Raw genomic sequence first — 27,134 nt, forward strand, 5'->3', positions numbered from 1 at the left:
TCACATTATTAATAAAGAAAACAATGCGCGTTTTATATTCCAAGCTTCAAGTTTAATTTAATAAATATATTATTTTAATGATCTTTGATTACTGTCATCATGCCTATTGTGTGTTTTGCTATCTCATGAAATAAAGAAATAGTAAGCCATATTGTGTACCCACACAATATGGTATATTTACCTACTAATATATCGGCTACTACTATTAACTAATCTATGGTGTGACGACACCACTGTTGTGGTGATAAATGCTTGTGCACTATAATATGTCCTGCGCAGCTGGCTGATCTCCTTAAATGAGAACAGCCGCCGCGGCCGAAATCGGCCGTGGACGCCATTATCGTGGTGATATGATCTGTGGTGTGCGGTGTGGTGCGGTATTAGGAGGAATTTCAATTTCTCCTTGTTATATACATATTACTATAATGACACCGATTAAAATAATGAACCGCCGTGAAATATCTTCTATTTCAGTTTTGAATAGGGGTTTAGAAAAACAACTCAAATAAACACCATATAGGTAGATTTATTTATAAAATAAAACAGTTCTGCTTAACTACGCTTCAAGTGGCAATCTTTTCCTTATTGTCAGCATCAGGTGGTGGTAGCTGGTCTCCTCGTACCCTGTGCACGTTGCCGGCTGCAGCGAAGCACGAGCGCAAGGCCTCCTGCGCGAGGTGGGTGTCGCGGTGAGGAGGCCTCGCGACCTCGTGAAACGTGTCGATGGCCTCGCACATGGCTGTGATGGCGTCCTCTGTGCGCTCTTCATCCATCAGCTTTGCTCCTTCCTGGAAAGGGATGACAAACTGAATTATAATACAATGCTAAAATGATAAAAAGCCGAGCCAAGCCGAAAATCGATATCAGTGGCGTGCACTTGGAGAGGCCGATGTCCAGCAGTGGACTGCGATAGGCTGATGATGATGATGACGAAAATGATAAAGTAGTTGATGTGAATGTTATATCCTTTTGAAGACAAATGATTAATCTGGAACCAACCGGGTTCCAGTCTGGGGTAATAAATTAAAGATTGTTGGTATCAGAACAAAAACTTTCTGCTCTTCACATTAACTAACAGCCCGGCACCAAAGGGCCTTTTATTCTAGCTAGCCAACCAATAGTTTTTATAAATACCTGGTATTGTTTGACACATCGGTTGACGGTTTCCATGTTGATCTTGACGAGGTTCCTGTCGATAGGAGACGAGCATTTGGCACATCTGTTGGGTAACGCCTGAAGAGCCGCGCGGAACTTACTCGAACATGCCAGATTTGGGCATCTGCAAAGAAGAATAAAGGGTCTTGACAGACAGACAGACAGAAAGACAGACGGACAACAAAGTAATCCTATAAGGGTTCCGTTTTTTCCTTTTGAGGTACGGAACCCTAAAAATTATGTTTGTATGACAAAATCAACTTAATGTTTTCGTAATGTTCATGCCGCCTCTATTTATACAACGTTTTTTACAATCCAAGCATATTATCATCGAATTTGACAGTGATCGAAAATAAATAACATGAAAAACTGAAAGCTATCTGTCTCCTGAACTTTTTATTTATTTGGGAAAAGAAACAGTAGTGTATTAAGTACTAGCCTCCGCCCGCGGCTTCGCCCGCGTAGTGTTCGGTTATATCGCGTTTCCAAGAGAATTCTTCAAAAGTCCGGGATAAAAAACTATCCTATGTTCTTTCTCAAGGTCAACTCTATCTCTGTACCAAATTTTATTAAAATCAATTCAGTGGTTTAGACGTGAAAGCGTAACAGACAGACAGAGTTACTTTCGCATTTATAATATTAGTAGGGATACAGACAATAATAGCGTAGACCAAAGCTTATCAAATACAGTACCCACAACATTTTTCACAGATCACTACATAACATAATAAAACAAGTTGTTTGCAACCGTTAACTGCAACAGGATGAAACAAAAACTAGAAAAAAAATATACAAAAAAAATGTAACTTACCTGATATAAGGCGGGGTGTCTCCACTCATCATCTTCAGGGTAGGCCAGTCTTCCTTACACGCGGTGCAGTCACATCTGAACCAGTAGCGTGAAGCCAGGGACCGCTGCCTCTCCTTCAGGCCTCGCATCATGAAGTGGGGTCCGTAGTTCTCTGCCACCATCTCGCCAGGGGCCAGGGGCCGGGTCGCGCGCAGCACTATCTTACGCCCTTCGAAGTACCTGAAAAATAAAACGTGCTTAAAGAGTCAAGTTGGTAATCTTATACCGTATACAGAAAGAAAGCTTTTAGCCGGCGCCATTTTCCAGCGCTTATTCGACGCTGGTACATTCTGGTAACGATTACATTTACTTCAAGTTACTTCAATCTGCTTGCTTTATATAGCTGTTACCAGAATGGACCACAGTTGGTAAATAGCTGGTAGTTCGGCGTCGGCTGCCAGCCTACGTTCTTTATTGCCTAAAGCTATAAGTTATTGTACCTATAATTAAAACGTGAAGGGCTTTGAAGAATCGAAGTTATACGGAGTAAAGAGTCTTCATCATCTCCCGGGAACATGCTCGAAGGATGATGAAGACACTATGCTCCATTTGAGTAGGTACTTAGCTAAAGATAAATACGGTGATAGAACTTTTTACACAAATATGTATTGAACAAACTACAGCCTAAAATAGTGGATATTTTTAAACTGAGTTTTTAAATAAAAAGTCTTATTGAGTTATATACCTATACTTAAAGTAATGGAGTATAATTAAAGATGCGTCTACACGGTGCAAGTAGCTTGCGCATGTTGAGACACAAGCAAATGCATGTAGGTATATTTTAAAAACGTGCGGTTGAACCCGCGTGCTCTTGTCACTTGCGCATGTTAATTTGCTCCAGCTACATGCACGGTGTTGACGCACTCTAAAATTATAAATGTATTTCACCTTGCGACACCTGGGTAGCAGTCATGATTGAAGAGTGCGCCAACTGGGAAGATGCCCACAGCGATGTAGACAGGCTTGGAGCCACTGTACGTGTGAGACCCTCGGACGGTCTCGTACATCTCATGGGCGTTGAACTGCAGCAGGAATAGATTGCGGACGATCAGCTCAATGATAGCCAGGTGTGCTGGAGACAACAGAAATTGGGAATTAATAATTACATGGCTTTAGCCGCTTCATCTGTTGCAAACTGCATAGTTTTTCTTAATTAACTGATCCATCCGTTACTTTTCGATTAGATATTGAAAAACATAATATACCATATACATATAAAATACCTATGTTTTCACCAAAAAATACCCTACAAGTCAGAAAATTACCTTAAACTATGTAAAAAATATCATATACTGCCTCTAAGCATTCGTCGGGAGATTTCTGACTGCGCATTTCTACTGAAGACTTTTAATAACAACATTAACTGCCCCGATATTCTATCTAAATTCTATTTTAATGTCCCAAGTAAATTGAAACGATTTAATCCACCGTTGTGTGTACCACTTACTTCGTCGAATTATAGGCAGAATTCATTCATTGTGCGTGCAAGTAGAAGCTTCAATAACATATGTAAACAGCATGATTTTGATCCATTTACGACAAGCGTGTCCTCGGCCAGAAAGTGTCTAAGCCTTAACTTTTTTCATTAATGCAAACTGTAATATTTTGATTTTGTTATTATTATATTTCCTTTCTTGTTGGCAGTACTCTTCTTATACACGAATATTTTTTAATTAGTACACAAAAAAATAGGGCTCTATCTGTACCCGTTACTGATCATATTTGTGTAATCAAAACTAAAAAAAACGAAATCCCAAAATTGTCCAGGAAAATTCGACATATTTGGTAAATTCATAATTGAATCAATCATTCATAACAATTGCTACTAGAAAATACTACGCGCAGTGCTATCTCGTTTTGAATGCCATTCATAGATCCCAGCAAACTCGCGTCTAAGGTCAAGCCACGCCTGGGGCTGCGGGTTGTTCGAAAGAGATACCGCGGCCCTGGTACATAAAAGGCCTATGACGGAACACGACGATTTTAGTCAGTAAGAGTCTGACACTCCCTCACCGCTGCTAACCCACAGCGGGAGGGGTCATTTGATGATTTTACGTCGCTAAAAAAAAAAAAAAAAAAAAAAAAAAGGTCAAGCCACGCCCCCTTCTGCGCCAGCGATCCCTTTTCAAGCGAGCGAGAAACAGACAGTGCTAATTTGTTAGCGGAAGGGTGCGCGCGTTTTTATTTTTTACCATTGTTTACGTTTTTACTGTCGCGATGTCTTATCAATTTACATCTCGGGAGTATACGGCGATGATACGAGCATACTTTTTGTGTGGTGAGAACGCGAGAGCCGCAGTACGTATGTACAGAGAATTGTACCCAAATGCTCGCCAGCCGAACGTTCGGACTGTGGTAAATGCCTACCAGCGTTTACTCGACCACGGATCATACCGAGCACCGGCTCATAGCCAAGGACGTGGAAGACCGGCGTATTCGCAGGATCTGTACGACGATGTCGTGGACTACTTCGAAGAAGATCCCCGGCGAAGTACAAATGACGCAGCTCGTCATTTTAACATCAGCCAGTCCTGTGCATGGAAAATAATTAGTTCGTATGGATATCATCCATACCACTACAGAAAAGGTCAAGAATTGACCACTGTGGATTACGAACAAAGGATGACATTGTGCAGATGGATACTCGACAACACAGAAGCAAATATCCTCTTCTCAGACGAGTGCATGTTTACGCGTGTCGGATTGTTCAATCAACACAATGAACACTGGTGGTCAATACGCAATCCAATGTTAACAAGGGAGAACTCTTTCCAACACAGGTTTTCCATTAACGTTTGGGCAGGAATTCTCAACGACAACATTGTTGGCCCGTATTTCATAGAAGGGCGCCTTACTGGCGAATCTTATTTAGCTTTGCTGCGGAATATGGTGTCTGAAATGCTGGAAGAGATTCCATTAGCCAATTTAAGAGATGTCTGGTTCCAGCAAGACGGCGCGCCTCCGCACTACCACAGCGCAGTGCGTGAGTACTTAAACGAGCAGTTCGGGAGTCGGTGGATCCCCATCATGACGTATGCGGGAGCCATCTTTGCCCACGCAAAACCCCGCTTCATTCACAGAATGCAGACCCTGCAGAACAAGTATTTCCGTAGAATAACCGGTGCGCCCTTCTACGTTCGTAACGAAATGTTACACGTCGATCTTAAAGTGCCTACCGTGGCGCAATTTCTCAAACGCCTTACCAAGCGTCACTTCGACGGTGCAGTCAAGCACCGCAACCCATTGATCGTATCGGCCGTCCGATACGAACCTTCGCGGATGAGTAAACTCCGCCGGCCAAGACACACCCTGACCCTTCCTGACGACCCCATCACAGTGCTCCAAGAGAGCCGTAGGGACACTAGCACTCTCAGGAAACACAAACAAATCCGAAAACTTCCGAAACCTCGCCGCCGAGGTACGCGTACGCGTAGAAAGTCAAACTCCCCCCCCGACCCTTGCTTAGCCAGCCCGCGTAGCTGAGCGTTAAAGTTAAAACGCCCCTTAAATCATGATCCAGCCTGTCCCTTTGCTGTAGTCAGCGACGCCCTAAGCCGAGGCTCGTACCCCACAGGGGGTGCCCTTAGCGCAGTCGCTTATAGTTTGTAAGCTTTTTTGCCCCTGGCTGGAGGCCTTAAACTCTAGGCATCCACAGGGATTTGTCCGGTTAAGCAGTAAACAGCCTCCTAGGCTGAACTGCGAGATGCCATTCAAAAAAAAAAAAAAAAAAAAAAAAAAAAAAAAAAAAAAAAAAAAAAAAAAAAAAAAGTCGGTGGATCGGTCGAGGCGGCCCCGTGGCATGGCCGCCACGATCTCCTGATCTCACGCCATTGGACTTTTTTTTGTGGAGTGAAATTAAACGACGAGTGTACGTTAGTGAGCCTACAAGTGTAGAACAATTAAAACAGCGCATACTGGACGCGTTTGACGAAGTAAAAAGTAAACGAGACATACTTTTATCATTAAAAAACAATTTAATTAAACGTGCTCGTGTTTGTATTGAAAATGGTGGTGGACATTTTGAAGGACAGCTAAAATATCTGTAAGTTTTTTTTGTAAATAAGTAGGTACGTAAATTCTAAGGTGACATAACAATTATTGTAAATATCAGCTGATTCAAACTTTTTAAATACGCCAAAATTACTTATTTTCACAAGTTTTACAACTTTACTTATTTGATTTCTTTTTACCACGTAATCTTTTAATTTAGTCACCTAATTTCTTAATAATTCATTTTGAAAAAGTTGGTAATTTTGTTGGTCCTAAGCCCAAATAAAGTATGAAGGAAAAGTTTGAATTGAATAAAAGTTTATTTTCCGTACACCTTTCTTTTTACTTTTTCTTAGTTTTTAATCGTAACGCATCTATGCGTTTTAGTTACCTACATTCGTTATCAGCTGTTGGACGCGGGGCAAGTTCGAGCGAGAGCACGCGAATGCGAGAGCGACAGAATATTATTAATGAATACTACTATGAATGACCTGGAATAACTTGTACAATGTTTCCATGAATTGAGTGAAATTTTTGGATATAACTTATCGCTAATAACTTTGCTGATTATGAATATTGGTTTTTGAAACTTTGCATAGATAATACTAAGAACTTTTTAAATGAGCCCTTTAAGTATGTGCACTAATTAAAAAATAGCGGTGTATAATGTTGTTCACAGATCTGTTTGTATATATCTGTCTATATCTATACGTGGAGACCTGTAATTGGCTGTCCGTTTACCATACTGTTCTAAGTTAATTTTCTTTAGCTGTAGGTTTCCCATGTAAATTAAATAAATAAATAAAATAAATAAATAAATAATATCTATATGAAGCTATATCAAATAATCTCTAATCGAAAAACGACGCATGGATCGATTATTGTAATCCGTTTAGGTATATAATATGTTTTTTATCATGAATGCAGTCGGAGAGATGAAGGTTAGCTAACAATATGATATGAATCTTAAAGACTTAAAAACTTTATTGGTCATATATTTGGTATTCCAAAAAGTCTCAGGACCTGGATTTGATTCGAGGTTAGTTAAGAATTTCAACTAATTGGACTCGTGGGTTATTAATTTATTCATCTCACGCAGATCTAATTATTCAATGGCGCACTGAGCACATTTAGCTCGGAGTTTGACAAAGAATACTTTAAGAACTTACCGTTTTCTAAATTATCCTGTTTACATTTCTTGAAAAATCCTGCCTTCTTCAGACACTCAGTGAGGAATAACGCCATTACTATCCTTTTCAAGCAGTCCTCTCCTTTCCTCTCTGCGGAATGAGTGCACAGCGCGTATATCTGCGCCGCTCTCAACTCCAACTTCTCTTCTATTGTCATTTTATCATCAGCCTTCACGTCTTCATCTTCATCCTTAAAATTCTTTTCAGTAAAACTCTTAATCCCTTTCTTTGATCTGTTTAGTCTTTCTTTTCTACTTTTGATTTTAGATTTCTTTGCAACTCCCTCAATGTCGTTCAGAACTGCACCTTCAACTGTTTTGATTCCGTTGCCTACGTATTTGGAGTGTATTGATAAACTGGTGTCGAGGCCTGCTTGTGTGACCATGCGCAGTGCTATGTGGCTCAGTACTGACATGCCCGACCCTGGAGAATAAACAGATACATATGTAATTAGGTATTTGACTAGGTCCAAATAAAATATCTTATCATAGGCATTTGGCAAAGCATCTTAAAAAATTACACTTGCATTTATTGTTTTTAATGGAAAAAAACTTTTAAGTTAAACGGTTTTATCTTATGTGCACTGAAAACTAAAAAATAAAAAAAGAGTTACTTACCTGTCAACCTACGTAGGTGGTCCCGGTCATATTAGACTAAAATAAAAACGTGGGGCCCATTAACTATAGCTGTAGTACTTTCTTCTAGAGGTATAATAGGTGTGGATTGCATCGACTTACTATAATCGTAACTGGAGATTTTGACAATCAATAATCAGCCGTAGCGGCTTCACCAGCGAACGCCGAGCTCATGATCTACCAAAGTATAAAGATATGCTTTGTCATAGGTAGGATTTCAGAGGGTCCCACGTTTTTATTTTAGTCTAATATGACCGGGACCACCTACGTAGGTTGACAGGTAAGTAACTCTTTTTTTATTTTTTAGTTTTCAGTGCACATAAGATAAAACCGTTTAACTTAAAAGTTTTTTTACCAATTTTTTATTTTCTAGTTTTTAGTATATAATGATAATGCCTACCGAATATTCTTCATTCTATATATGGTTCAGCAGCGGTGAGGGAGTGCCAGACTCTTACTGACTAAAAACCGTTGTGTTTCGTCATAGGCCTTTTATGTACCACGACCACGGTCACTCTTTCGGACAATCCCGCAGCCCAGGCAGGCCTTGGCCCTGTTGGGCCCCGCTGGGGTTGCTGACAGTATTCTACTTGAGTAGCCCTTTCATTTGATACCCATATTGAGGGGGTTGTAGAAAAATATGTAATCCGCCATTTTGTATCGGCGGCCATATTGGATTTACAATGTTATTGATATTACTATATTGTATTGTCATCGGAATTAAAGGTGTGTACCAAATTTCAGATCAATTTGACAACAGGAAGGTACTTAAATTTGAATTACTAAATTTGACCCAAGAATAAATAAAACAAACGGGGTGAGCTAAATAAAACCGTTTAAAAAAATATATTTTTATCGATGTTATAAGGAAAATTAACACAGCTTGATGTAAAAAATTATAATAGAAGCAGGATCTTCTCATGTCACCTCATCATTATTTATACACTTACCTATTAAAAGATCTAAGAACTGGCACTCGAATGAATGATAACTGGATACAGCTGCATCCTTACACGCTGCACTGCAGAACGCGACTCCTGAGCACTTTGGACACCAAACGGGAGCCTCATTTTCACAGTCGTCTAACCTGAAACAGTATACATTCTTATATATTATAATGGAGTCCAGGTAAATTGTCGGCCTAAGGAGGTCAGCCAGCTGCGCAGGACATGTAACAGTGCAGAAGCAATTGCGCAAGCACAGGTGCACTATCTTTTCTTTCACGCTCATAGGGATGAAACGAATTTACGTGCCCTTCGAGACGTGGGTGTATCAATCACCGACTTCCAGACTCCTGGTCGCTTTCATATTTTCTTAAACACATAAAGCGGTTTCGGCCCAAATCGGGAATTGAACCCGAGACCCTGCACACATCAGTCGCGCTCTTGATCAAAGGACCAAATCAGACAAAGCAACGGCTAAAGCAGTAAGTGCCTTACCTCTTGAAGCAATGCAAGCAATGCGTGCCATAGTAGTCAGCTAGCAGGCATGCGGCATATGGGGGATCAACCAGGACCACGTCGCCAGTCTTGATCGGCGCGTTGGCGACCGCGAAACGACCCTAGAGGGAACAAACAAGCATGTAGCCAGGCTGGGCAACATTAGGGAACTGTTCACGATATTTACAGAATTTTTGGAGAAATTTTGATTATATGGTCATACGTAAAACTGCAGTTTATACTAGTAGTCACTTTTAGCTTTTTAGGGTGCGTCCTGAGTGGGAAAATCAAGGTGAACGCGATCCAAACCTAATTGAAGGATTTAAGTACGCTGCGTAGCGACTACATGCCACAGTCACCTCCAAATCGCTCACATAGGAGGCACTGGAGACTTTATCGTACTAACAACATAATAACTAGTTAAACAATATGGAATTGTAATATGTACTAAGACGCTAATCTTCAATACATTTAATAAAGCTTGCAGCACAAGCAATCCCGCATGCAATCTGCAGGCAATTTCCCTACGAGCGAGTAACAAGATGTCATTCAAACTATTACAAAGTTGCTTACAGTACCTATCTTAGCTCTTGCAGAGGTCAATATTTCAATATTAATTAATAATTTACAATGAATAAGTTGTTTTTGGAATTCATTATTTTGGTCTGTGAATTTACCATAAGCACCTTACAGACAGTCAGGTTAAAAGCAGTGGCGAATAATTACAATTGAATAAACGATGCACACTTTCCGCCCGCTATTTCACCCGCGTCCCGAGATAACTGCTTCCCGTAGCCGGATGGTGACAAAAACTATCCTATGTCCTTTTCCTGGCTCTAAACTACCTCCCTGCCAATTTTCAGCTAAATCGGTTCAGCCGTTCTTGAGTTATGAGTGGAGTAACTAACACGACTTTTTATATATATATATATAGATAATATTGCTGATTTGAATATCTAACAGACCTGCACACCACATGTCATATCCAGGAAAATGGAGCACAATCGAATCGGGGGACTTATATTGCACACTGCAAAATAACTACATACATACATAGTAACCTTAGTTCTCATATTTATTCTACAGGGCGGTGCAGGTAAATAGAGGTATATTGTTGAACTTAAGTACGTAAAAAATACCTTAGTCTCATCTTCAATTATTTTCAGCAGCTTGGAGAGAGATGGCATGTTCTGCTTAGCTCCCCCTGTCAGCGTTATGCCTTGAAACAAAAGATGAAGATAAACAAATGATAGTTGCGTACCAAATCTACGAGGACGAATAGTGAGATCTGAACATTACTTCTTGAAGCTGTGCCCATACTTATAGGTTCTTTACGTTATAAAACACTAGCCGCTTTCCTGCGGTTACACCCGCGTCCCGTGGGAACTACTGCCCCTACCGGGATGAAGTATAGCCTATGTTTCGGAGCCTTAACAGAACCGATTTGACCCTTTCATTCTTTCTCTATTGTTACTAAAACATATTTTATTTTAGCTACAATACATATACCTAGATTTCTACAAAAGCCAGCTTATGCAAGTGGCATTCGATTTATATTTTTAATTGAACTTCATCCGAGAAAGATAACTGATCAAGTAATCACAAAGCAACAGCTAAGCCGCAGGGAATATTGCTGGTTTCAATTAATACATGAATATTGAACATGGCTCTGTAGCTTCATCTATACTAATATTATAAAGCAGAAGAGTTTGTTTGTTTGTTTGTTTGAACGCGCTAAGCTCAGGAACTACTGGTTCGATTTGAACAATTCTTTCGGTGTTAGATAGCCCATTTATCGAGGAAGGCTATAGGCTTTTTATCCGGGTTCGTGCAGAGGTTCCCACGGGATGCGGGTGAAACCGCTAGCTGAAGCTAGTGGAATATAAAGCGCTCGAACAGTTATATTATTAATCTCTGCGGGCTTAAGTTAAAAGTAAGTGGACTTTAGCATGTTGCTAAAGCTTCGACAAAAAACACGCCCGCTTCTTAAAAAAAACAATTCTTTTTCATTTTTTATATACCACTCAATGGGACATTTCCCAATTTCTGCCAGATATTGCTATCCAAAACTTGTGAAACCTAAAATTATAGTTTATCTGTCAGATAGGCTATCTGAGACTTTATCAGTAACCGATGAAACTGGCTATTCTGAATATTGTACAGAGATGCAAATTGTTGAACCCTGTTCAGAAGTATTTGCCTGAAGAATTAAACTAAATTGACTACAACTGCATTACTGCTTCAGGCGAATTTAGAAACTGAATCCTAACTAGAAAATTGTATTTTAATCTAGACTAGTTTGTGCCGGCAGCTGTTTCGGACATACTTTCGAAGGCGTTGGGAAAAATAGTATTGTAGTTATTTTTAATAGGTATTCAAGATAAAAGATCCTATGGATTTGAAAAATGCATTTATTATAATGTTACCCGGACCTATGCTGAATGTGAAAATAAAGAGTGTCAAACATGAATGTGGATGAATGGAGAGGGAGAAATGGACCAAAGAAAAATATAGATTAACTGTCTGAAAGATGACATGAATAACGACCGTTCCCAATATTTTATTCCTCGTGACTTTGCTTACTAGAGATAAGAATTTGACATTACTTGTATGAGGCTAATGACAAAATTCTATAAATTCTATCTCCAGTAAGCAAAAACAGATGGATAGAATATTGGGAACGACCGTAAGAAGGAACTTGAAGTTAACATGACAGCTGACTTGAAATAGAAGCGAAAAACATTTCGATCCCCAAACAACTTATACATATAACAGACTAGCCGTTTTCCCGCGGTTTCACCCGCGTCCCGTGGGAGCTACTGCCCGCACCGGGATAAAATATAGCCTATGTTACTCGCAGATAATATAGCTTTCTAATGGTGAAAGAATATTTAAAATCGGTCCAGTAGTTTTTGAGTTTATCCATTACAACCAAACAAACTAAGTTTTCCTTTTTATAATATTAGTATAGATAGAAAAACAATGTTACCTGGTTTCTCTTCAGTCTGTTTAGGCTGTGTCGTGTAGTCCAGTGACTCGATGTCTTCCGCCAGCCGCGTCTTCGCCTCTTCATCAGCACCCAGGAGTCTGCCAGCCAGTTCGTAGGATACCTTGGCTCTTGTTGCTTCTCCAGCACCTGGAATTTCAAAAACAGCTTCGTTAACATTTTCATAAGCATCATAATTATTCAACATATCACAACAGTCACATTGGATAACATTTTCAAATACTTATGTTGAAGACTTTGTGATAGATGTGCTTATTCGTTGATGAAATGGTCCTGGTGACTACTGCATCATCTGCTTAGCCTTTTCCCAACTATGTTGTGCTCGGCTTCCAGTTGACTGCATGCAGCTGAGTTCCAGTGTTTTACTAGGAGCGATTGCCTATCTGGCCTCCACCAACCCAGCTAACTACAACCCAGATAAGATTGGTTGTCAGATTACTGGCTTCCGACTACCCTAACGACTGCCAAAGATATTCAATGTCTGGAAGCACAACTAATCTTGTATTATTTTATTGTCATCCATCACACATAATCCTCCTCCTCCTGTATTATTTTTTTTAACCCACACTTACATAATCCTCATACACTTTCGCGTAACTCAAAAAACCAAACCATTTTCGTTTATAAAAATCTCATGAATAATTTCAGCATTGTTGAACACAAAATTCACTGCAGTGACGTTGATAACCCTTCAGGCCGGACAAACGTACGAACCCGCTCACCGCTGCATGAGCGGTACTTTGTACCCCGAACAACATAATTAACACCAACTGCGTGCTAAATGCATTTGATACCTAAATTCTACCTGTCACGTTTCAGGTTTATCGGAATGAAGGGGAAAATTCTTCAATTAAATAGAGAATTGACTGTATGTATTGTGATTTTAGATATCCAATTATTGTAGTTTTGAATAATCTATTTTGGTGTCAACTGTCAGGATAATTTGTTGTGGGACAAATATGAATGCAATTGTTTATGAAATTGGGGTGTTCAAGCAACGTCTGAATTACGTTTTCCCAACTATTTTGAGAGACAGTCAGTCCCAGTCTCACCAGGTGCAGCTGACTACCAGTGCTACTACTGCCTACCTGACCTGGGCAACCTGATACACCTTGGTAAGACCGGGTATCGGGCTCTCTGGTTTCTGGATGCACTTACAAACATGTTCAAAAGACTGACGAAACCCAACTACTGAATGTGCCTTTCGAAAAGTCGGCGTGTTAAATAATTCAAACACAAAATATCGTCCTCTAAGATAACCGTCGATAACTTTCCGAAGTTTCGTTAACTTCAAATTCCGGCTAACTTTGGCCAGTGAAAGATATCGATATACCGTGTTTCTAACCACATTTTGTGCGGACATTTCTTCCTAGCCTTTTATCATTTATACTGGTCGTTTTCATTAAAATCCCTTACATTGGGGCGTAGAATCTGTAAGTAATCTGATATACATCAGCAATCAGGCTTTGAAGGCACACATGGAAATGGAATTCGCTTTGATTCCAAGACTTCTGGTTCCTTTGCATTATGGACTTCTTTGAGATTATGAAGATTGAATTATTTTTTCATTTTATCGTGATTGAAGTAAGCGTTTCACTTAGTTTTGATCACGGAAGCCTTCTTATTTATGTCATCTTTCAGGCAATTCATTCTTAGGTCTTTCTCTCCCTCTCCATCCATCTACATTCATACTTCGCACACACTTTGTTACATGCGTATCATCCCTTCTCACTAAACACTCATACCACGACAACTACTTACTTGGTGATACTTTCCGACTTCCTCTATTGTAGTAAGTCACATCATATATCTGAAGCAAGCCTGACACAACAACCAACTACCATAATCAATTTACCAACTGAGATTTTATTTATCCAACAAACTTTGTCTATAAAAAGTCAACACGGTTACCCTGCTACATTCTTACATGCATACAGTTCCCGAGCTCCACAAACAGTAGGTACAACTATTTGTTTAGACCTACAGTAGGTACCTGCAGTAGAACTGCAACTATTTTCCCGCAGCCGAGCGAGCCTGGAATGCAAGGCTAGGCTCGCTTTGTATTAACTAGACTAACAAACTATCTGGATTGATGCTGATATAATTAAATGTACTACTGGCTTAGTGTATGCTGTTAGAATATGTGTATAAATGTGATTTTTGTATTTAATTTTATGAATTAAATAAATCTGGAGGTGGAATATTATAATATATTAATTATATAATAAAAATATCTGATGTCTGGAATATTATAAAGCTAATCTCAGAACCTTCTGGTTAAATTTCAAAAAATCTTTTAGTGTTAGATAGGTTTTCAAGCATTTTCGAGGAAGGCTATAGGCTACTTTTTATTAAAAAAATTACAGTGAAAGCGTGTGCAGAAGCTACATAGTTAAGATGTCATTAGTGTTAGGTACTTTAATTAAATTAGAATTTGAAAAACTTTTTTTCTATAAAATCCCTTGAGTAATATGTAATTCAAAGTTACATTGTAAAATCTCACATGAGTCCCTAGATGTTATAATTTTATTATAGTGACATAATTATATCAAGTTTCATTGGTTTACTTGCAATGTAGGTAATAAACTATAATATGTACTTGATGCTGTGGACACGTGTCCACAATATATGATATAGGTAGCTTTCATAATGCAGCAACATTGTACTTACTTTGTTGCCAAAAACCATTGCTATTATAATACCCTACTATAAATAAAATATAACATGATTATGGGAGTGTGTTTGTTAACTTTTGTGAAAGTCAGTGTTCTTTGTACGACGTGGTATGGGGCACAATATACAATTCTGTTTAACTAGCCGCGACTTCGAAACCACTGAACCGATTTAAAAAATCTTTCACTGACGCCAAGCTACAGTACCCCCAAATTTATTTATTTATTTATTTTTTATTTATTTATTCTTCAACCTTATCACTAACATTACAGATATACAATCCAATGCGTTAGTGAGGCACTTATATTATTTTTTACAAAATTAAAAACATTCGAAATGTGATATTGTAATTATGTATACACGAATTGTACAAATGACTAACTGTATATTTGATCAGGGTACGCGAACAAGTTACTCCAGAATACGACTGAGCCCACATTCAAATAGCTACAGCCTTACTACAAAAACTTAAACATCTGTTGAATACTTGTCTAAAAAAGTGTGGCTGTAAAATGGACCTTATTTCAACGTCATAATTTGTTTTTTTTTGGACAAATGTTCAACAGACGTTTAAAAGATTTTGTGGTACGACGGCAAGTGTTCAATCTCACCTTTATAACAGTGGCCCATTCTCCAATAGTACTGCGCCCTCATCTTCGCCGGGAGCCGTTCCTTGAGTGCCATCTTCAGATCTTCCAAGGCTGCTCGCGGCCTGTTCGAGCGCAGCAGGATTTCCGAGCGAAGCCACAGCGATAGGGCTAGCGAGATGCCGCCCTCACTGATGGCGTCGTCACCACCTGAAAATGTAAAGGGTTTATTTATAATAGCATCCTTGGCAGTCGTTACGGGTAGTCAGAAGTCAGTCGGCCAGTAAGTCTGACACCAGTCTAACCAAGGGGTATTGGGTTGCCCGGGTAACTGGGTTGAGACAGGCAGTCGCTTCTTGTAAAGCACTGGTACTCAGCTGAATCCGGTTAGACTGGAAGCCGACCCCAACATAGCTGGGAAAAGGCTCGGATGATGCTATATGCTGGGGAGTTTGTTGCGCCGCTTCTACCCAATATAAACACATTTCTGACGTTCAACGTTCATGTGCTGTTTTGTTGCCGTTTGAATAAACGATTTAGATTTGATTTGCAATTGATTTTTTTGATTTGATTTGAAAGCAATGCGTGGCGCGGTCGGTCCGTGTTTCGAATGACACGATAAACTGTAGGTCTCGGCTTCACTGTTTCAAAGCTACACTATTCCGAGTAGCACAGGCTATATTGAACCACCGACGCAAAAACGACGGGGTGTTATAAGTTTGACGTGTCTGTGTTTATACGGGACGCGGGTGAAACCGCGGGACAACAGCTAGTTATATATAAGGTTCTACAATTCAAATTAGCTTGTGCTGAAAATATTCCACATCTCTCCACAACCCTTTCCCACACAAGGTAAACTATAGACAAAAGGTCAGAGGTAAAATCACAAAGAAAAGTTCATTAAGACAGACTGGGCTAAGGTTACAAATAACACCGTCCTATTACCCGGCTGATCTATTTGACACGCTGTGCGCTCAGACTGGCTCTGTGGTCACAGCCTCTCCCTGCCCTAATTACTAAACTCCCTGGCGGATAAAATGTACCTCTATTCTGATGGAATGAGGGTAGACATAAATTCAAAAAAGGAAATATTTTTGTATCATTTGTAGGTTGGTATTCAAGTGTATGTCAATCTACTTGATACTTAAGTGGAACCTTAAAAAAGTTTCGAAATTCCTTTAAAGTTACTTAAATAGTATGCAACTTAATGGTCGACTTATCGTTCTCCTGGAAGCTCATTTTACATGAATTACTTAGTGTAATTTTCAAGAAGCTTAAACTATGTAAAAATAAAATAAATGTAAAAGTATCAAGAATAGTTCTTCCGCTTAAACGGGGCTTTGGTTTCCACGCCGTCGCGTCAGCAAGACCTTATTAAAAAAAACTTGCTTCATTAGTCTTTGAACATTTTTCAGAATGACAATTCGAGTAAAAAGCTGGACAGTGGTATTGTTCCGAGCTGCTGAAGTACTCATAAAATAGCACGTTTTGCATAGCTATAGTTCGGCCATTCAGAGAATGCGTTCCTGACACGTCGCGATTGAACTGACGACGTAACTACATTCATTGATTATTGATATAATAATGTTGTTTTAATGCTCCTCAATTGTTAAAACGGTAAACAACCAGCAAAAATATTTTTATCGTAACTGCAACGCCATTGCAAAGTTACGTCGTCAGTTCAATCGCGACGTGTCAGGAACGCATTCTCTGAATGGCCGAACTATAATGATGGTTAAATAAAATTTTGTTATGACGTCTTATGGATATTGATTTGACGTTACTTGTATAGGGCTAGTATCAAGATTATGTCTCTAGTAAGCAAATCAAAAAATAGATAGATTATTGGGAATTAGCGTTAGAGAAGACTATGATTCAAATCAAACCTAAAAAGACTTGAAGAGCAAATAAATGCGAAGGTTTTTTTTCACACACGAAAATTTCGCATTTCCAATAATCAATAATGATTGTGGGCAACCCGCACGTATAAAACAAATCGAAATACTTAAACAAATTTCCCTTTTGTTTCTATAAATAAACACTCGAGGACTTTCATTATTCCTGCCCTTTGAGGTCACGACCATGGCGTAGTTTTGTTTTAAATATTAATTTGAAGTCGGCCATATGTTTTTTTTTATTTCAATACTCTTCGTTTTATTTGGAAGACTTTGTATTTTCACTTCGATGAAACTGATATTCAGCATTTTCTGTTTAATGATTTTTTTTGTTTGTTTGTACCGTAAATGCTCCGATATTACTGAACCGATTAAAAAAACATTCCCTGTTGAAAAGCTACACTCTTCCCCAGTAACAAAGGTTATATTTAATCCAGGTAAGGTACTAGCAATAGTTCTCACGGGACACGGGTGAAACCGCTGGCAGAAGCTAGTACAAGTTAAAGTTGATGCAAGAATTCCTTACCCGTCATAGGAGCTCGGAGTACAGCCTGGCTGGCCAGCGCCAAGGCTTTGTCCAGGTCTCCATCGTCCATCGCCTTCTGGGCTGCTAACCTTCGGTCGCGCGACACCTGCCCGTCCTTCCCGCGGTGCAGCGGCTGTATTCTTGATAGCACCTCGTTGAGAGCTTCCATTATCTGCAATTGAGGAAGTAATTCAGCTGAATCCGGTTAGACTGGAAGCCGACCCCGACATGGTTGGGAAAAAGGCTCGCAGGAAGAAGATAAATAAATATCACACCCGGTTGGTTAGCCCCATTGTAAGCTGTTTATTAGCTTCTGTTATGGGTGGTAACAACTGATAAACTACATAGACTTTACATATATAAACTTATAAATACATATAATGACATCTAGGCAACAGCCAATAAGCATGCTCATCACACAAATGTTAACCGTACGGGCAATCGAACCCGGGTCCACCAGTTCAGCAGGCCGGCACGGTGAACATTGCGCCAACGAGGTCGTCAAAGAATGGTAGTAAAGTAACTGATAAATAGGAGCCAACATTTTGAGAAATGGTTATAGTGCTTGAATTCGCCTTTTTAGGGTTCCCTATTGTTTTCGCTCCTCTGTCCGTCCGTCCGTCCGTCTGTCGCCAGGCTGTATCTCATGAACCGTGATAAAAATGTCAACTCTCTAACGAGTTGACATTTTCACAGATGATGTATTTCTGTTGCCGCTATAACAACAAATACTGAAAACTAGAATAAAATAAATATTTTGGGGGGCTGCCATACAACAAATGTGATTTTTATGCTAATTTTTGCTCTGGTACGGAACCCTTCGTGCGCGAGTCCGACTCGCACTTGACCGGTTGTTGGTAGTATCCATTTTCATCAAGGACCTAACATGAACTGACTCAAGGACTGACTATTACGATTTGAACAGTTTAATTTATTTCGCCGGTGCATAAATAAATAATTTAGTTGTAACAGACGGCCGTATTGCTGAGAAGTTTATTAATCACCGTTTCTTCTTCCACTTTCCTTCAATAGTTTCTAAATAACGTCAAGCTTATGAAAACAAACCTTTTACACAAAAAAAATACCGCTGTTTATATCTAAGACCCGTGTCATACGGAGAAACTTTTGACAAAGTATTTTCATGCACATCTTATCTCGTACTTTTCCATGCATGAAAACATGTTAGTTTTGCGTTAACAATACGACTGCATATTGCTACCTATGACAGATACTCAGGTACCTTGTTAAAAGTTGAATTGAATGGAAAATTGCAAATGTGCAAAAGTGTATTGAAAGGCAAAGTGATTATGTAACTTTCTATATACTTCTATATAATATTAAATTCTATACATATTTGAGCTAGGTACTGAGAGCATGAAAAACTTGCTTTCAAACGAGTCATACTGATTTATAAGCCCAAACAAACTATCGGTGCATGAAAAGTTTACTCGCTCGGCAACGGGTCATAACTGGTAAACACTGGCACACTTATACTTATTGGTTTTCTAAAGACTTCAGAAATAGCTGTGGTATAGATACAACACGAAATCAACAATCAGAACAATATAAAGGCTATATTTTATTTGGAAAGTTTCAGGGGGTGAGGCTGAAACCACTGAATAATAACATGTGTGTTCAACCTTGCAAGCATGGATTGAAACAAAGCAACTGCCTGTCAAACCATGCTATCATGGAAGGCAACAACAATGAAGCTTTTAAAGTCAAACAAAAGCATTTCTTAAGAAAATCCATTATCAGATAAATAAGGGTTTGACAATGTTAGCTCTTAGACAAACAAAGAGAATTCTGACAGCCCATCAACACTCGATATCAGACCTGTTATTGACACATTTTCTTTGCTAATGCACTGTGAACGCAGACATGTTAGAATCGACCGCAGCGACTGAAATTCATTTTAAAATTATAATCGAAATTACGTTAGAAGCCAGCAAGTCTGACAACCAGTCAGTCATCCCAAGGGTTGCCAAGGTAACTAACTGAGTTGAGGAGGTCATATAGGCGGTCGCTTCTTGTAAAACACTGGCACCCAGCTGCATCCTACCCCAAAAAAGTCGGGTAAAGGCTAGGCAGATTATTAATTAACCGAAATTAAATTGGAAAGATGACAGAATTGACAGACAAATTTCGATGAATTCATCAGCCATGCGTTTCTGTAGATTCGGCTGGCGGGTTTTAACCCGCGTTCGGCTTATGTAGATATGGCGTCACCCTAAAAAACTACTGCTTTGCTCGGAAGCCACGGTTTCACTCGATTCTGATCGGTAGTCAATGGCGGATAAAAGCAACAAAGTACAAGAAACAATGGCTCGTCTCATAGACTCACAAGCATTAGGCAGTCTACAGCTTTAAAATGCTACTACTCTTGACCCGATTGTCGCTTCGATGCAGTCTTCTAACCCAACAACACTTACAACTAACAAGCTTAAGTCACAACATATCATCTTGTATTTTGAACCTTGTGATTACAGGAATAAGTTTGAATTTTCAATGCAATGTTAATAACTTTAGGTGTTTTAAGGTCAGTGTAAAAAGCAGGTGGTAAAATCGTAGTACGGTGTTTTCGAAATGCATATCCGTATTTACGACAGTGAGGGAGTCGTAAAAGAAAAGTGCTACGGCAGCCACAACAACAACTGTTTACGATTATGAAGCACGAATATTTTGAATATGGAGTTAATTTTGAGTCTGAAATTCGCTAATGTATACACCGAGTACCTAAACTTTCAGTTTGCTAGCAGCATAGACCGTTTATTTACCATACCATAGCATTGGCCGATTTTGGATACGGCCGCTGTTCTCATATAAGATCAACCAGCTGCGCATTACATACTATACTGCACAATGCATACTATATTGTTTTACAAAAAAAGTTAGCAAAGAAACAATAAATTCGCACACACTCGTAAAAAACATCATCGTTCGGATAGTTTGCACATTCGCAATATAAGCCCTCACCGTCTTATTGTCCAGTACCGCAGCCACCTTCTGACCATCGTCCACAGCTTCGAACCTGTCCAGCCAGCCGTCACCTTCAGCAATCGCCACCAGCTCCTCCCCCAAACCCTTGAAGAATCCCTTCGAGTTGGAGCACAGCGTCACATTGCTGCAGGCGGCCGCATACCCTGGGTCTGTCTCCTCGTAGATGCGCGGCATTCTGAACCCTGGAATGTGTGGCAGAACGCCCATTTTATTTTGAACTATTCCTGTGGTTTATGACGTTGTGTTCATAAGGAGTTAGTTGTGACATAAATAATTTTTAAAAACAAATTCGGGTTCGCAAGTCACTACCGGGCCCATGAGCGAAGACATTGCCGGGAATTGACAGGGTGTCGCCGTCAACGGACACGTCTGGGAGGACATCATCATCATCAATAGCCTCGGTTTCGGTTCATTTCAATTAATAGGTAATATTGATAATGTTATCTCTATATTCTCGCGGTTTTACCAACGTCCTGTGAGAACCACTTTCAGCTCTCGGATAAAAAGGAGCCTGTCTTTTTTCAGGTTCTAGACTATCTGGACACCAAATATCACCGATTCTGTCGTAAAAGCCCGATTTGTATTGCAAAGATGCACTGATGTAAAATATATTTTTGAAGTGTTTGAGCAAATGCAAATTGGACGTCACTAGAAGTGCAGACAAACATTCTTCAATTAAAACAGTCAATAAGCTCTGATTGATAGGAAATTGACGGAATTGTCATCTCGCTCGTTAAATACCTACCGTCTTACCACAAAAACTTTTAAACGTCAGTTTATGCCTTGACGTTGACATATGGTTCATTTTGCAGCCAAAATTTTATTAGACAAGTGTAAAACAGGGTTTAAAGTTTTTGTAGTAAGGCCACTACTGTTTAAACATATTTATATTTAACCGAATTAAAAAAGGCGGAGGTTCTCAATACATCCGCTTTTTTAGTTATCTTAAAAAAAAAAGAGTATACTTGCAATCGGATTCCATTTTCATCAGGTCATGATTCGATAATAAAATGATGATACTCTAAGAAATGGAGGGTAGCTCTTGAAAATTGTAGGCATGAAACTTGAAAACATAGAAAACTTGAAGTTCGTGTATATTTTCACATTCACATTAGTATCACATTCCAATATGAATAGAATGATGAAGATAGATAAAATAACGATTCGATAGTCTCGAGTCTAAAATTAGCGCTGGACTAAACTGACAAATGTCAGCGCGATACACGCTTGGCATAACGATAAATGTAATACATAATACTCTAATCATTGATTTGCCTAGCCTTTTCCCTGATGCAGATGACAAGGTACCACCGTTTCACATGGAGCGAGTGCTATTTGAGTTTCCTCAATTGAATACCATGGAAAGACTGACCATGTGGGATACACAAATCATTCTGACAACCAGTCTTACTTAGGGTTTGGATCGTCCGGGTAATTGGATTGAGAAGGTCAAATAGGCAGTTGTTCCTTGTTAAACACTGGTACTGAGCTGCTTCCTATTAGGTTGGAAGCTGTTGTAGATTATAAGGGCCTTACTACAAAAACTTTAATCCCTGTTTTACACTTGTCTAATAAAATTTTGGCTGCAAAATGAACCATATGTCAACGTCATAATTTGACATTTTTTTAGACAAGGCATAAACTGACGTTTAAAAGTTTTTGTGGTAAGACGGTGAAACGCTAACCTTCTCGGTTATATATGCTTGACGTTTCATCTGTGTGACAGCTGTCAGTTGTAACTAAACCCGCGTTTTTGGACCTTACGTCAAAACGTGGTTTTCAACTACCCTAGCTAGCTCGGCATTTTGCTATCTATCAGAAGCCGACTCCAGCAACAGATGATGATGGAAAGACCGGTTGTTAAACTTTTGGCTTCAAACTGCCAAAGATAAACTTGAAAGCCGGTTACCACCAATCAAGAGTGCTTTCTGAAACACAGGAGAACTACTCATGACTTTCACCCATTGTTTAGACTTATGATCGATCGACATAAATACATACACGAGTAGGTATCTGTTAAGAAAAATGTCCTTCTTTTAGTTTAGTTTTAACGTTACACTTAGGAAAAAAACTAGTTAAAGTACGAGGATTACGGATACGACATAATTTTGTTGTTACTAACGATCACTTTACGTTACAAATTATTACCTATTATTTTGGAAATTGGATTCGTGCCAATAGTTTTCATTCACACTTCCTCGTGTTAAAGATAATTCGTAAGTATAGGTTCAGTCCTACAAATAATACCTATACGTTCACATATTTGTGGAGAACTGCAGCGGAAAATACTAAGAAGTTTTACTGAAGTAATGATTCAAACTTAAACATGTTAGTTTCAATAAGAGGACCCGTTTACAGCAAACTCTTTAGTCGGCTGAAAGTAGACAAGACCTACCGCTTGATAAGTAAGGAGATGTGGACAAAGATTAACATATAGATTTTCTTTAAAAAAATGCTAAAAATCGAGCATCGCGCCCACTGACAGGCGACTGTGTAGTCTTTAGTGTGCAAGCAAATAGTCTATACCTACCACAATATAACAAAGCTGAATTCTTGTTTGCTTGAACTACTGCATGAATCTAAGGAACTGCTGCACTAATTTGGAAAATTCTTGTAGTGGGTGATGTCGTGATGGCCTTGTGGGCAAAGAACCTACCGCTCGAGTATGAGGGCGCGGGTTCGATTCCAGGTCAGGCAAGTACCAATGCAACTTTTCTAAGTTTGTGTGTGCTTTCTAAGTACATCTTAGACACCAATGACTGTGTTTCGGATGGCACGTTAAACTGTAGGTCCCGGCTGTCATTAAACATCCTTGGCAGTCGTTACGGGTAGTCAGAAGCCAGTAAGTCTGACACCAGTCTTACCAAGGGGTATTGGGTTGCCCGGGTAACTGGGTTGAGGGGGTCAGATAGGGCAGTCGCTCCTTGTAAAGCACTGGTGCTCAGCTACATCCGGTTAGACTGGAAGCCGACACCAACATAGTTGGGAAAAGGGCTCAGAGGATGAGGATGAAAGGTAACTTAATTTCCACGGAATGTGGATGAAGCCGCTGGCGAAGGCAAGTAAGTACATTTAAAAAGACATTATTTCGTGTAGTTTTTAAATACATTTGTTCCAGGCATTTTATCATTTAAACAATGGTCCTTAGATCAGCCAAACCTAATGCCGATTCGCGCATGGTCTTTGCGTTACTTGCACGCAGTTCTGGAGCGCCATAAGGTTTGGCGCGAACTATATCCGTCATTATACTACATGCAGCATTAAATAAATGGGGCAGATTGAATAGCGATGGGCATCAGTCTCAGTGCCGGCTGCCAATGCAAACATACACGAATAATAATATAATGTAGCTATGTATGTCGTACATATTACATACCACTGCCTGGGACCATCCCTACTAATATTATAGATGCGATAGTAACTGTGTCTGTCTGTCTGTCTGTTACGCTTCCACGTCTAAACCAATGAACTAATTTTAATAAAATTTGGTACAGAGATAGAGTTGACCTTGAGAAAGAACATAGGATAGTTGTTGCATATGTCATCTTCGCTGACTTTACTTCCTCCGTGACTGGGACTGACATATATTGCGAAATACCTAAGTCGCTTTAAAACATACCTCTTGTATGCCGCTAATTATAAAATAAGAAAAAAATCAATTGTGTCTCGTGTATATCTGCGCACCGACATACAACAGGTTAAAATATTACCATCGACATACTTACATTAAAATCCTTTAGATATTTTTAGAGAATCTAATTAAATTATACATTGTAATTTGGAATTGTCTGTCTTTTCGGTTTATTATTAGTACTAATAATCATATTTCTTTTTATTTAATCAAATACGCACAATCCTATTATGATTTAGGTTATTTAACTTTTACCAAATAAACTATTCAACACTGATACTATTTACACCTCATAAAAATAGTTAAAAACCAAAAATTTACCTATGGTAATAAGTAAAGCAATAAAGATTTCAATAGGCCTTCGTTTTGTAAAAATATGTAAATAATAATAAGAATTTTTTGTTACCTTATTTTGTTTACGAGATGTAGCGAAGACGGCGCGCGCGCCTCTCGGCCGATGCGCGCGGATCGTAGCTAAAATTACATCGCATTGGTTCTTGTAACTCTATCGAGACGAACGTTCTATTTTCGAGATGGAACAGCAGCGCCACCTATCGTAACAACCTGGAACTTCAAAACATTGTTATTGATAGCAAAAAAAGAGGCATGAATGTTAAAAAATTGTTTTGATTAGGTTTCTATTTAAGTGATTTTTTTAGGTTTTATGTTAGTTATTTTAAATTTTGTATTATTTTTTTAGGAAAGTAGCTCGCTGTGGAGTACCTACAAATTGGTATGTAATAAAGGCTCAAAAAAAGAATAGCTTCTGAAAATATCGCTTGCATGCAATTATCTTTATTTAATTATCAGACCGTGAATCCATAAAAAAACTTAATATATAAACTGTAATACTAAATAATCTACGTTTACGACACTGAAATCGGGCGTCACACTATCCACGGGGTATGTAAGACACACCCACGGAACTGTGCTACTCGACCCAGTGCCGCAGCCATGGGTAGTCCCACCTACCGCACAATGTGCTCAGCATGCTGTGGGAGCTGTCACGACCTGCGAAGAATCGAGGAACAGCGCTTCCGGATGATGGCATGAAATCCATCTATCCTCGCCGCAGCGAACATCCCGAAGCGCTGCAAAAACGTGGCAGCCCCACCAGCATCCTGAACGCATTGTTGTACCTATTGGACTCAAAATGAAATACCGCATCAATCAATATGAATATGTACTTACCCATTTACTGAACAACCGCTTTAGTTAGTCAGGTTAATTTAGACATTTGAAGTTACATAAATTCACAAGCTGAAAATTGGTGAGATCGTTTATCATAATCATATCGTTTCTTGCAAAATATAATTTAAAATTACCCATATTCCCTATGGAAAAAATCCCTCTATGGAAAAAATCCATTAAAGGTCAAAGTAAAAAAAGAAGTTTTCTTGTGATTTTCAAAAAATGTAGCATAGTTATAATAGTTATATAAATATTATATAATATGTACACGTTTCCACGCTACCCATGAGGTAGTGTACTTAGCGCGTTTTTTTTAACGTGGTATCCCCAGTAGGCCTATTCCACGTGACCGTTATCATCCTGTTTAGTTTGAAACTATTGCAAGGTATATGGCAAAGACTACAAATGATAAAAGTGCTGTAAATGACTACGGTGGTGATGGATACGTCAGATTACAATGTAAAAAGGATTCTGATTGAGAGTCGAGCTCTCAATGTTTGTACAAGAGATGCCGATGCTACTGACTACATAAACGCTATGTCAAAAGTGGGTAAACTAAACCCTGAAGTGAAAGAATTTCAAGCAAAATTGACATTAAAATGTCACTACGTAATAGCCTGAAACGACATTCGTCCCAAAATCGAGGAACAAGGAACCGGAAAATAATAACGGTATAAAAGAAATTGCTACAAATTCAAGACATAACATTGGAGGAAAAGGTAAAAAGTGAAAAAACAACTTGTCTAAAGTTTGAAATGACAAAGTAACTGAAAAACTACGCGTTTTGACACAAAACGAAAATAGTTTTTAACGACAGCAAAAACGCAGTTATTTTGTGTTTAAATGAGTGTTCGCGAGGAAGAACGGGAGAAAAATACTAGCCACGGCCTTGGTATTGCGACCGCCGCTATTGGAGTCGATTTTACGAGACAGCTTGCGTCCTGGCCGGATCCCCGCCCTGGGACCTAGAGGCGAAAATACTCGCGTTCATTATATCGATGGCGCGACGGAGACCAGAAACATCAACAGTGAAAAACACAGGCGGTGTGCTTTGAACCTATAAACTTTAAGAGAAAACACTGTGCCAACTGTGAAGTCTCCAGCCAGTAGCGACAGTTCGAAGCCGTCCCAAACTGACAACCGTCAATTTAAACCTTCTAAACATGCCGCCGAGTTGGCTAAGAAATATGAGGAAAAGAACAAAATGATACAGACAGGAAACGCGAGCTGTGACTTGGACGAATCTTCAGGAAAAATTAAGATAAACAAATTTCAAAAACCGGCCAAGTGCGAGTCAGACTGGCATAAGAAGGGTGCCGTACCAATTTTAAAAATGAGAAGATGGCTGGAGCGTACCACCTGCTT

General features: G+C 39.2%; 1 protein-coding gene across 1 annotated transcript; it reads right to left on the reverse strand.

The window, feature by feature from the left end:
• Positions 1 to 506: 506 nt before the first annotated feature.
• On the reverse strand, positions 507 to 25,870 carry LOC124645215 (SET and MYND domain-containing protein 4). Its single transcript, XM_047184997.1, has 14 exons — positions 25,770 to 25,870; positions 24,985 to 25,129; positions 20,924 to 21,129; positions 17,948 to 18,119; positions 15,551 to 15,736; positions 12,249 to 12,395; positions 10,399 to 10,478; positions 9,260 to 9,381; positions 8,771 to 8,907; positions 7,165 to 7,608; positions 2,894 to 3,077; positions 1,967 to 2,185; positions 1,135 to 1,279; positions 507 to 788 (listed from the first exon to the last, which is right to left on the reverse strand). Exons 3-14 carry the CDS (start codon positions 21,119 to 21,121, stop codon positions 564 to 566), a joined length of 2,259 nt encoding a protein of 752 aa, XP_047040953.1. The 5' UTR covers positions 21,122 to 21,129; positions 24,985 to 25,129; positions 25,770 to 25,870; the 3' UTR covers positions 507 to 563.
• Between the last annotated feature and the right edge of the window lie 1,264 nt (positions 25,871 to 27,134).

Source organism: Helicoverpa zea, chromosome 31 (genome assembly GCF_022581195.2).
Source record: "Helicoverpa zea isolate HzStark_Cry1AcR chromosome 31, ilHelZeax1.1, whole genome shotgun sequence".
In the NCBI taxonomy this organism is placed as follows: Eukaryota; Metazoa; Arthropoda; class Insecta; order Lepidoptera; family Noctuidae; genus Helicoverpa; species Helicoverpa zea.